The sequence below is a fragment of the Zeus faber genome, assembly GCF_960531495.2.
Source record: "Zeus faber genome assembly, chromosome: 15".
Classification (NCBI taxonomy): Eukaryota; Metazoa; Chordata; class Actinopteri; order Zeiformes; family Zeidae; genus Zeus; species Zeus faber.
In genome coordinates, this window is record NC_137194.1 from 6,934,204 (window position 1) to 6,946,703 (window position 12,500).

Below are 12,500 nucleotides of genomic sequence, written 5' to 3' on the forward strand. Positions count from 1 at the left end.
AGAGAAGATTAAGGAGAGGATCCAGTCGTGCTACAGAGGGGAGGGGAGGCTCTCCCTGCCCTGGCTGCTGAACAAGGAGCTGGCCTGCATCAACTCGGTAAGTACAAATCAGCGGCTCTTGATGTTGTACAACTTCCAATGTCAGTCATATGTCTTGAGCCTGAGCCTGAGGTTTTAGTCACTGACGGATGTGGTCATGATTGCCCCGTTGCCCAGGCTGTTCTCTTGATACTGGATCAAATTTAAAGATTGATCCAACCCCTCCAGTTGACTCCCAACAATCCAAACATAAGGCTGAGGTTCCTGAAATGATCGTTTCAGTTCACATTGATGAGTTGACACAGTGGAGTGCGTGCGATAGAAATGCCTAAGCGTCAACATGAGAATTCGCTCACGTATCCGTACGGTGCTCCACTTAATGAAGGTAATGATCGGTGTCTGTTTGTTTTGCCCAGTATTTACCCTCAACCGCAGCACACTGTCCCAAGACAGAGTACTGTACGTGTTACCGCATGTGTTTTGGAATAATTCCGAGGCAGTGTTTTCGTATGCTCCGTGGGAAAAGGGGCTGCTTGGCAGACAGTGGAGGAGTCAAGGAAACCCCCCGGAGGGGAGCTGAGAGCCGGATCTGATTGCAGGTCAGCGGGAGAACCCCTGAGCACTCATCTCTGATCGCTCATCCACCCATTTCCTGAAGGGGTAACACGGATAGTCCGCAGGTGGTGGTCTGCTAGCCTCTCTCTCTCTCTCTCTCTTTCTCTCTCTCTCTCTCTCTCTCTCTCTCTCTTTCTCTCTCGCTCGCTCGCTCGATCACACTTTCTACCTTCTTCTCGGGGCAGGCCGGTGTGGAGTTTGCAGTGTGAAGTGTGTCCTCAAGGTGCGTGTGCACGCGCAGGCATGCGTGCCAAAGTGTCGATGATGTGAACAGATGAACACACACACACACACACAGAAACACACAGAAACACACACTCTTACACACACACAGACACAGACACACACACACACACACACACACACACACACACACACACACACACACACACACACACACACACACACACACACACACACACACACACACACACACACACACCCAGTGCTGTGTGCTGTGTCCTCATGAATAATTCACCTGGTCTCACCTTCTGTTATTCAGTTGGTGCTCCATAACAACCTGCCATAAATCTCTGGGCTGCTCTCTCTCTCTCTCTCTCTCTCTCTCTCTCTCTCTCTCTCTCTCTCTCGTTCTTTCTGTCTCCCTAACTCCCTCACTTCTATCTTTTTTCTTCCACTCTCCCACCCGACCATCTCTCTCTTTCATATTTTTTAAACCCCTTGGCTTGTTCCCTTACTCCTCCCGACTCCCTCCCCCACAATCTTTGCGCCCCTCGTCTCCCGTCCTTTCTCTCCACTACACTGTTCCCTTTATCGGTTTGAGGGGTCCAGTCGAGTAATTATTTTGGCGGCACACCGCCATAGCAACCCAGGTGGTCAAGAGGGAAACCTTGAGAGGGGACGTAAAGGACGTCAACCGCGTCTAACGGCGTTTTCTCCGTTACCGCGTGCTGTGGCGCTTTGTGTTGCTTCTTTCCGCTTCCAACCAAGCTGTGGCGAAGTGCCCACGCTGACCCATGCTGCTTCACCCCCGGGTATGGCCTAGTACCGAGCGCACCACCCGGTCAGCACGGGCAGGGCTCGGCCTTTACGCAGTTCATTGCTCGGTCATGGTCACAAAACCGACATCCTAAGTTCGACTTTCGTCGGGCGTCCTTCGTCCCTCTCCCCCCCATCTTCTTCCCGAACGCCGTCTCTGCCGCTCCGCCCGGGCTGCGCCTCTCAAACAGAAGCGAGGCAGAGCAGCGAAGCGTGTCGCCGGTGTCGCTCGTCATGTGACTTTTTTGATCATCACCGTAACGTGCGTCGCCGCTCTTCTTTCCTCCCCCAAAAGCTCCGCGAACGTCTCATGCGCCTTGGATTGGCGGTGGCCACGGAGCCGCTCTGCAGAAAGAGCGTGCCGACGGGCCCCCACCTCTCCTGTTCCGCCTGGCTGCGAAACGGCAAAAAAAAAAAAATAATAAAATCCCCTCGCTCTCTCCAGCCTCCCCCCCCCCCCCCTCTTCCTCCCATCTGTTTCCCATCGTGCCTGTGTGGCGGTGGGCCGCCAGCGAGCGGGCGAGCGTGCGCAGCCTGCGAGTTAGAGGGTCTCGACTCCATAAAGCCAGCGTCTGGAAGCATGTGACCTGGGAGCAGATGATGCAATGCAGAGAGAAAGAGAAAGGGAATGAGGGAGGTGGAGGGTTGCGGGGGGGGTTGGCGGTGGAGGGAGTTGACAGGGGAATGAGTAATGGAAAGATACATATTTTGATAGACTAAGAGTATTAAGAGTGTCACGGGCAGACAAGGCAGAGTGAAGGATGTGCTGACAAGCAAATAGGCTGACTTATGCACTCATCTCTCTCTCTCTCTCTCTCCGTGCCCCCGAGCTCCTCGCTCTGTTAATCTCCCTCCATCTCTTCTCTTTTCTCCTTGTAGCGTTTATATCCATTCTGGCTTCGCTCTCCGGCCCCCCGGCCCCCTGGCCGCCCCCGCCCGTGCCGATGCGGTCCGTATACGGTGTATGTGACAAAAAACCTCCACGTCGTCAAATACGCCGATCACTAATCAGAGGTGCATAGGAGCGCTGTCCGTGAGCAGCAGGAGGGGAGCAGGTGGCCGTGCAGCACATCCCGCCTGCCCTGCTCACTTACTGCCCGTTAAGCCTCCTGAGGAGCAGCGACGGAGGTTATCCACCCCTGTCTGTTTTGGGCTGTCTTCTGGACACTTCCCCAGGTCAAGCTCATAGCTCTCGTTTTGTCCCCGACCGTCCGTCGCCAGGTGGTTTTGGGTCGTCCTCTCCTTCTTTTCCCGTCTGGCGTCTGGCGTAGGGCTGCTTTTGGGAGGCTGTTTGGCTCATCACATGACCAATCCGGTTGCGGCGTGCTGTCCTGCCGCCTTCTATTTAAGTAGGTCGTGGTTAGATATATTGTGTTGGGCCAAAAAAAAATTCCAACAGGTTCTTCTCAGATTTTGCCCTGCGCTGTGTGTTTTTTGGGATCACGCGTTGACGCCTAGCCCACACGCGACCTACCAAACACGAGTGACGAGTTGCGACCAAACGTGTAGGAGCGAGAAGCAACGGTGTGGAAGGACGGTGCCCTGACAAGGCTTTGTGGGAACGGCCAGGTTGTGGGCGCCACTTATCCTAATTTGTATCACGACCGCCATTACCTCACAATTTGCCGGGGAGCTACAAGGCCATAAAAGACAATGACATCGTGACATCTTTTTTTGACATAGCTTTGTGGCGGGGGGGGGGGGGGGGGGGGGGGGGCTCTATAGGCGTATAATTATGCTGATGAGGCAGCACAGTTACATGCTTGTCCTTTATGGCCATCTGCCGCGCCGCTTGCAATCGATCAAGGTCGTGTCAACACCCCCCCGGGATGTCCCCGTGATGAATTTATCTCCCCCTCAACCCTCGTCATATGAGCGTTGTTCACGAGTCGGACATGGGGATATTAATCTTTCATTTTGTCTGCCCCCCCCCCCCCCCCGCCGACGCCGTCACTGTCGTACCCCCTGCAGCATCTGGAGGTGGGTGGGTCGGTCGGTCGGTCGGTCAGTCGGTCGGCCGGCCGGTCGGCCGGGGTGCGCTGTACCTGCGACCGCCGACAAACCTTGCCACAGCGAGACGGGCGGAGGAGGCGGTTTTTCACGGTTGTTTTGAATATTTTTACCCCGTTGTAAAAGTTGCTGGAAGCCGTGGGAGAGCTTCAGCCCCACGCCTCCGATGTTTCGGCTGAACGAGTTTTGGAAAATAACCCAATTGTGATCTTTTTTTTTTACCTTCTGTGTTGTTCACTCAACACAAGCAATAAATCATTCTTTATAACGACCAACACAACATTGGATACAGTCGACATATAAACTGCTCTTTCCTGTCGGCCACGCCCACGTGTTATGATGAAATGAGATTAATTGATGCATGAATGGATATGAATAACTTATCTTTATTTAACTATTGAATTCAATCACTTCAGGATATTGACTGATTGATTTAACTTCAAGCCTTGTAACTGTTAGAATCTGAAAATGAACATTCTAAACATACGCGGGTCTCTGCTAAAATGTATTCGGTGCCGTCGGAAAGGGGGACAGGTGCGACAGGTGCGCGAAGTTGCGCCCCGATGGGGATGGCGCGCTAGGCGGCGCCCTGGACGGCCCCGTTGGGTTCGACTGTGTAAATCACAGCCTCAGCAATTTGAAAAATTGCGTTCCATTGAATTCCATTACTGGTTCGACCCTAGCTGCCGGTTAGAATAGCTTGACAGCCGTTCAATATCACAACCAAAAACTTCGTGATATTGTTGCAACCCTCCTGACCTGTGCCTTCTCTGTGTTCAATGTAATGACAGATACAGGCTGAGCTTCATCTCGCGGAACATTTGCCGGTTTCGCGGCTCAACTTCTCAAGTATTTTGTCCCGTAAGGAGCGTGCAGCAGGGGTCCTTTTTAAGTAGCGTGCAGCAGGGGTCTCGCCCCTCGAGTCTTGGCTCATTGAGGTGTTCCGCACGTGTTTTCCGCTGAGCGTGGGGTTGACTTCTCTGTTGTTAATGTTCATTTTCAAGTCCGCGCTGTAGTTCCCACAATTAAAGCTCGTTCTTCAACCGGAGGTAAGGAAGGAAGAAAGGCGATCGGGCGGAGCCAAAGAAACTAATTTGGGAGTTTTAGGGGAAGTAAAGTAGACGGGTGGGGGCTAGGGGTAAGGGATTCGCGTGGAATTCACGGCATATCAAAGGTTAGGGTTCGGGTTTTTTGGAGTTTCTCAAATGCGTCGTGACTCTGCAGCTCAACAAATTATTGACGGCGGCCAAATCTTTCGCCTCCTCAGCTTTGCGATGGGGAAAAAAAATTAGCTTTTCGCTCGAAAAACGCGAATCCCATAAAACACAACGGCGTTCCTGTCTTCACCGGCTTAATGGCTCAAGCAGGATCCGTCAACGTGATACCGGCTCTCCTGCCCCGCCATACATCTGTGTCTTGTCTTTCGTCCTCTTTTTTTTTTTTTTCTTTTTCTTTCATTCCAGCCATTAACGGGGGGACCGGCCCGGCTTGGCCGAGGCGAGTGTTCTGCGGGTGTCGGGTCACCTTCCTTTCCTCCCTCCCCCGGCCGCGGGCTGTCGTCCAGCTCCGTGAGCGGGCAGGGCCAAGCGTCGCTACGTCCTCAGCATGACTAATAAGACACTCCGACACCCAGAGCCAAGAAAGGAAGGAGGAAAAACAGATAGAAACGCCAAGGAATGACGTGTTTGTCTTTCTCTATGTCTCTGAGGGAGCCAGAGAATAAGCTATGCACTGTGTGTGTATATATATATATACACACACACACACACATGTAAGTGTATGCATCTGTGAGTGTGTGTGTTATTGCCTGTATTGCGGCCTTCTAAAGAATGACACACACACACACGGAGGAAACAAGGGCTGAAAACTGACTTTGTAATAAGAACAGAGCTTTGTGCTTGCTCTGGATGTTTCGCCCAAAAAAACACAAGGAGGAGGCCGGCTTAAGGGATCGTCTGCAATAACGGAGGAAAAAATGCTTTCCTTTCTTTCTCTCTCTCTCTCTCTCTCTCTCCCTCTCCCTCCCTACCTCTCGCTCGGTCTCTGAGCACAATGGGATTTATTAATATTTATCAGTGTTCATCAGCGCCGGCCCGGACTATCTCTTCAACATTATGCATTCTCTCTTCAAGGTGGTCGGTGGCTATTACATTTGTGTGTGTGTGTGTGTGTGTGTGTGTGTGTGTGTGTGTGTGTGTGTGTGTGTGTGTGTGTGTGTGTGTGTGTGTGTGTGTGTGTGTGTGTGTGTGTGTGTGTGTGTGTGTGTGTGTGTGTGTGTGTGTGTGTATTTGTACTCCTTCTCCGCCCTTTCTCTCACATTTCCCTTCCCTCTCTCATTTAAATTCAAATATGCATAATTTGAATAATAATAAAAGTAATCAAACAAATACCATAATTGCTGTAAGGTCCTGCAGGGAAAATACATTTAATTCTAGGCTGTTATTCGTAAGCTGTTGTTTTGTTTTGCTGGTTTATCTACATTAATTTGATCTGATGTTGATCAATCAATATATTGATAAAATTGACATTTTATACATAATTAGGATCGCTACCAACTTTTCAGTATATTATCTGACATATCTGGCATTACAAATATATTTAAATTTATAGATCATAGAAATATTCATTAATTTGTATTCATATTTATTTATAATTTATTGATATACATATTTATTTATAAATTATTATTATTATAGAAATATCTATTCATATATCAATTAATAGGAATATGTCTAATACAGAAATAGAATATTTTTCAATGAATTTATGAATTGGTTTTGGTGGTGGTTTAATTTAGGCAGAAAATTGTTGCGTCATTTTCAATCAAGTCATTGCCAATCAAGTCATTTCCAACTATTGTAAAAGCAATTTTCTGACAATAAAATTGGACTATATATATATATATCTATATATATATAGATATATATATATTTTTTTTTACCCTAGCCTGACCAATGAGCATTTTATTTAGTGCACGGGGTGAGGAAGTACGCTTCACTTTCCAGCCACGCTCCGTTCGCAGAGTCTGCACATACCTGCAGTCAGGGCTCGGGGCTGAATTTACGGTTGGATGTGGTCGACTCCCTCTCTCCCTCTCTCTCTCTCTCCCTCTCTCCCTCTCTCTCTCTCTCTCTCTCTCATTCTCTCTCTCTCCCTCTCTCCCGCTCACCTCCACCGTGGTAGACCGCCAGACACCGTGACTCCCGGGTGGGGGCTCTAATCTGGAGCCCCCCCCCCCCCCCCCCCCCCCCCCCCCCCCCCCGGCAGGGGTTGACGGTTTAATTAGCCCGGGTCGTAAAACAACAAGGTTGAGATGAGCTCATGCTGAGCAGGGGGCCGTGGGGGTGGGGGGGGGGTGACCTCTGCCATCGCTAATATATAAGCAACTGTACCTGTGTGATCTCACGGTGCGGTGCGGTGGTAACGAGCAGCTCTGGTGAGGTTCCAAAAACAGCGGTCGGTGAATACAGCGGTGAATGGCGGTGCCAGTCGTGCCGGGGGGGGGGGACACACACCGTTTGACATGGTGCAGTTTCCTTCTTTCTGCTGCTTTTGAGCCGCGACGCAAACAAAGTCCAAATCCTGCAGAGACCTCCTCACAACGTCCATTCGAATATCATATCATCATCCATAGAATTCATGCATAAAAATCATACTGCAATTGTAATCACATTGCATGGGAGTTGCCTATTGATATGATATGAACCTCGTATTTGATATCTTAATGTCACGATTCATTTGTAATTTATTTATTTATTTATTTATTTATTTGGGCACGGGTAAACCCCCCCCCCCCCACCCCCCAGGATTTGCCGTATTAGTAGATTAGCAGGAAGTGGGCTGTATCCTCTGAGCCGCCGTGCGTCAACGTCTCACAACGCTGTTCATTGTTGTGTTGGCGGGGAGAGTGACAAAGGCCGGAAGCGGCTATTCCACTGTTTGTCTCGGATTAAAACAATCAAAACGCACGCCGCCCGGGGGCCTGCTCGGCGGCTCCCAAAGACGCTGCTGGCGCCCCCTCAGCGGCCGCGTTGCGGACGCTGAAAGCCACCGTGCGTTTCCGAGGCGCCGACGCCTCGCGTGCGCCGACAGGGAGAGAGCGACGGAAACACGCCCTCAGCTCAGGCCTGGCGTGCGGCAGGACGGCGACCGTCGTGAGGGTCGGCAGCGGCCGTAGCAGCGCAGGAAGTGCCGACGCACCGAAATCTGTGGCAGCGCACCGGGGCCGCTCAAACGGCGCCGTTAAATGAAGGAAGCGAATGAATCTCGGAGAAAGTCCGGAACGATTCCGTCAAAATCTGGCGCCGTCAAAGTCCCCTTCTTCTGTGGAACCTGCAGCTGTATTCAACGGTGCGATGGCGTTAATCCGTAGACGACATGGCAGGTGTCAGCATCATGGAACGCAGCCCAATCTTTAAGAAACCTTTTATTTTATTTATTTATTTATTTTGCACGAATGATGGGAATCGTTGGCTTTGGCTCCCCGCCGGGTGCGCGCGCCTTTTTTTGTCTGGCAGCGAAACTATGCACAACACCTCCAGAACTCGCTCCTAGGCTACCGTTACGGCACGGCAACGTTTTCCTACATTTAAGGCCTCATTGGACCTGGGTCCAGATGGATTCACATTTTGGTCTCTCTCTCTCTCATTGCCCAAATCTTGACCCAACAATGGAGTTCTTTACCAGCTTACGAGATTAACGATACCTAGTAAAGTCCTCCTGTTGGCTGTTGGCATCTTGCTGGTGGTACCAATGCACGCCGTGCACACACACACACACACACACACACACACACACACACACACACACACACACACACACACACACACACACACACACACACATGCACACACACACACATTCACAGACACACACCTCCACAACAGCAGGCCTGCAAACTGCTGACCTGCACTATCTAATGAAGAGCCTAATTATTTATTGATGGCCAATTATGCTGGTGTGTGTGTGTGTGTGTGTGTGTGTGTGTGTGTGTGTGTGTGTTCACTTCTGTGTCTGCTTGAATGTGTGCGTGTGTGTTTGTGTGTGTGAGAGAGAGAAATATTGATAGAGATAATGTGATCTATATGTGTGTACATTATAAATACTTGCTTACTTAATGGTATGTAAATACTTGCAGGGGTGTTGGAATGCAGGCATGCTGCAATCATGCCTGTGCTTCTATATAAGTGTGAGTGCTGTTTAATAATTCATGTATTTGTGTGTGTGTGTGTGTGTGTGTGTGTGTGTGTGTGTGTGTGTGTGTGTGTGTGTGTGTGTGTGTGTGTGTGTGTGTGTGTGTGTGTGTGTGTGTGTGTGTGTGTGTGTGTGTGTGTGTGTGTGTGCGCGCCTGCCTGCGTGTGTGTGGGGGTCTGGGGGGGTCTGGGGTTCTGTTTCTTTCCTTTACCCGTGTGCCCCAGCTGTGTTTGTGTTTTTGTCTTGCTGTTTTCCTGTGCAGTTCAGCTGGTATACCATCACTGCCCTGATCCACACAGACAGGGTTAGACTGTTAGTTTGGAGTTATAATAATAACAATAATAATACGATTTTTTATAAAAAAGATAATACAATTCGTTTTTTGATAATAAATAATAATAAAATATGTTTCAACAAATTATGATGATGATAAGATGTTTTTTGATACATAATAATAGCAGTAATTGTAATACATTTTTATAGCACCTTTTTAACACAGCATCTAATCAAATGTGTTTTACGTTAATACAAATATTGATAAAAAAGAATAATCAATAAGCAAAAAAGCAAAAGCATTTAATACAAATGAGTAAATATTATACCTAATATCAGTTTTGCGGCATCAATGTCGACCTTGAAGGATTGATGATTTTCAATCATTGTTTCTCCTGGATTTTTGGTCCCCAGTGGTCTCCAATCTTGAAATCCAAGCAATTCTCAAATAATTCTCCAAATAACCCTCATGATTGTATCGGTGCCCTTTTCAATGGATTCAACAGAGCGAGACATAGTACTGTACACACTGTACATCATGTATTTGCCCCCGTAGATCGATCTCACATGCTGCCATGTTTGTAACAGCAGAAAAATCCAGTCATTCCTCTTAAATGTCTGACTTGCTTGACATGGCCTTTAGTAGAGGGCGTGGTCCCATTGGGGCGTGGTCCCATTGGGGCGAGGCCTGACTCTGGCTGAATCAGTATTGGAAAACATAGAAATTCAACACCACAGACCATATAAAGCATCATCATCGCCTACTTGTAGTACTTGGGTTTTTGTATTTGGGGTATTTTTTTGTGGTATTATGCCAATTGTGGTATCAGATCCAGATCTTGGTTGCATCGGTGCGTTGTGTCAATGCAAGGTGTCCTGGGTGGGGGGCGTTCAGATTTGGGTTCAGCATTACATTGGGAAGACGGCGCCTGGGAGGGCGATGGAGCAGGGCAGTGAAGTCATTGGAAAACTATGATAAGGAGCATCAAGGAGCTTTGGAAGGAAGGACAACCATAGGAGAACCTCAAAGCATCGCTCCGAGAGAGGCTGCAATCAGGGCAAAGGGTTGAAGTCTTCACCCATTGAAACCAAGACCCCTTGAAACCATGTCCCCTTGAAACCATGTCCCCTTGAAACTGAGGTCCCAAAAGGCTTGGAGCCGACATGGAGGGATGCTGGATGGCAGACGTGATGCTTGACCTTTTATTTTCATGGCAAGGACCCTCAATGTGATCAGTATTCAGCCACGGAGCCGTTTGATAAGACTTGGTCTCTGGATCTTGTTGTTAGTTTTGATTGAGGCCAAACTTCCACACCGCTCCACATCTCCACACCGCTCCACACCGCTCCACACCGCTGATCCAGCACCAACACACTCATTATTGTACATCCTCCAATGGTGCAACCGTCTTGCAAATTAAATAACGGTGAAGTTGAACGGTCTATTAATTTGGCTGGAGACCCCCTGGAACCCCTCTATTCTATTCTATTCTATTCTATTCTATTCTATTGGTACACAAGCTCAGATTGAACACGTGCCACTCAGGGATCCAGAGATGCAGCAAAAACAAGTGATTTTTAATGAAGATACATTTTGTCGTCATAATAAAATGGTGGATATTGGTGTATAAGATAATATTCACCAATATTGATATAGTAGATATAGATAGAGATATAGTTATAGTTATAGATATGATATAAATATAGTTATAGATATAAATATATATATATATATATATATAGTTATAGATATAGTTATAGATACAGATATAGTTATAGCTATAGATATTGATATAAATATATATATAGTTAAAGATATAGATAAAGTTATAGATATAGATATAGTTATAGATGCAGATATAGTTATAGATATAAATATATACATAGTTATAGATATCGTTAAAGATATAGATAAACTTATAGATATAGTTATAGTTATAGATATAAATATAGATATAGATATAGATAAAGTGTGTGCGCTCACACACACAGGGGCCTGCATGCACATACTGTAAACCATGGGTGTGTATACATATTTGTGTATAATCGGGTGAATCCCCTCACGCGACACCTTCCACTTCCCTTGTCCAGAAGGAAAATCACGGCGCGAGTGATGACTTCACATTCCCTGCACGCGTTACGCCGTTTCCCCCAATCCCCGGCGTTGGGGCTAAATCTCAGCAGAGGTCTGTAATAATTGGATTAGGGCTGTCATGGGGGAGTTTAAACTCAGATTACACAGATTATTGTCCGCGGCCCGAGCCCGAGCGAACGCCAGCCGGCCGCTAACACGCGCAGTAAAGCGCCGCTCCGGTTTCTCCCCCGAACGCCTGTTTGTCCCTCGTGCAAATGTAAAGTATGGTACGCTAGCGGAGGGCATGGAGATTTGTTTGAGCACGGAATGCTATCCATCTGTCTGTCTGTCGGTCTGCCTGCCTGTCTGTCTGCCTGTCTGTCCGTCCGTCCATGCCCTTGTCTTTGGGTGCAGCTTAGTGTGATCATGACCCAGAAGGAGCTCTTTCTTCCTCCCTCCTGGAATAGAGCGGCTCCTCGTCGGAGCGTCTGGCAGAAGTAAACAACGTGGGAGTTGAGAATGTGCTCTGACCCGGGTTTCCATCGCCCAGCGAGTGGAAAGCCCAATACACGCGTTGAGCTTTTTGAGTGATAGCGTTTATTTTGGCGAGCGCTGGGAGTGGGATGGATGTGTAAGACGTTGGCGTTGGGAGGAGAGAGAGAGAGAGAGATGGAGGGATGGAGGGATGGAGGGATGGAGGGATGGCATGTTGTTTTAACGTTTCATCCATAGCACCAACTAGTCACTTTTCGAAAGTCACTAGTACTTTTACTTTTCTTACTAGTTGCTATTCCAGCAGTTACTTGTAACTATTTTTCTTTTACAAGTCAATATGTATTAGGTACTAACACTTATTTATTTTTCCAATAGTTACTAGTAACTATTCCGATTGATACTAGTAACTATTCTAGTAGTTACTAGTAACTATTTTTCTTTTACAAGTCAATATGTATTAGGTACTAACACTTATTTATTTTTCCAATAGTTACTAGTAACTATTCCGATTGATACTAGTAACTATTCTAGTAGTTACTAGTAACTATTCCAATTGATACTAGTAACTATTCCAATAGTTACTCGTAACTATTCCAATTGTTACTAGTAACTATTGGAATAGTTACTAGTAACAATTGTTTCACTAGTAACAATAGTTACTAGTAACAATTTGGAAACTGTTCCAATTAATACTAGTAACTATTCCAATTGATATTAGTAACGATTCCAATTGTTACAAGTAACTATTCCAATAGTTGCAGGTAACTATTTCAATTGTTACTAGTAACTATTCCAATTGTTA

The 12,500-nt window shown here is 47.4% G+C and overlaps 1 protein-coding gene across 1 annotated transcript in view; it reads left to right on the plus strand.

Annotated features, from left to right (window-relative positions):
* LOC307240707 (plexin-A1-like) overlaps window positions 1-12,500 on the plus strand; it is a gene marked incomplete at both ends in the record, with an annotated part of 204,601 nt that overhangs the window by 1,100 nt on the left and 191,001 nt on the right. Inside the window, one exon of the mRNA XM_080014554.1 lies at window positions 1-97. This exon is cut by the window's left edge and continues 1,100 nt beyond it. Within this exon, the coding sequence (XP_079870680.1) occupies window positions 1-97 (97 nt within the window). The remainder of the gene's footprint in view (window positions 98-12,500) is intronic.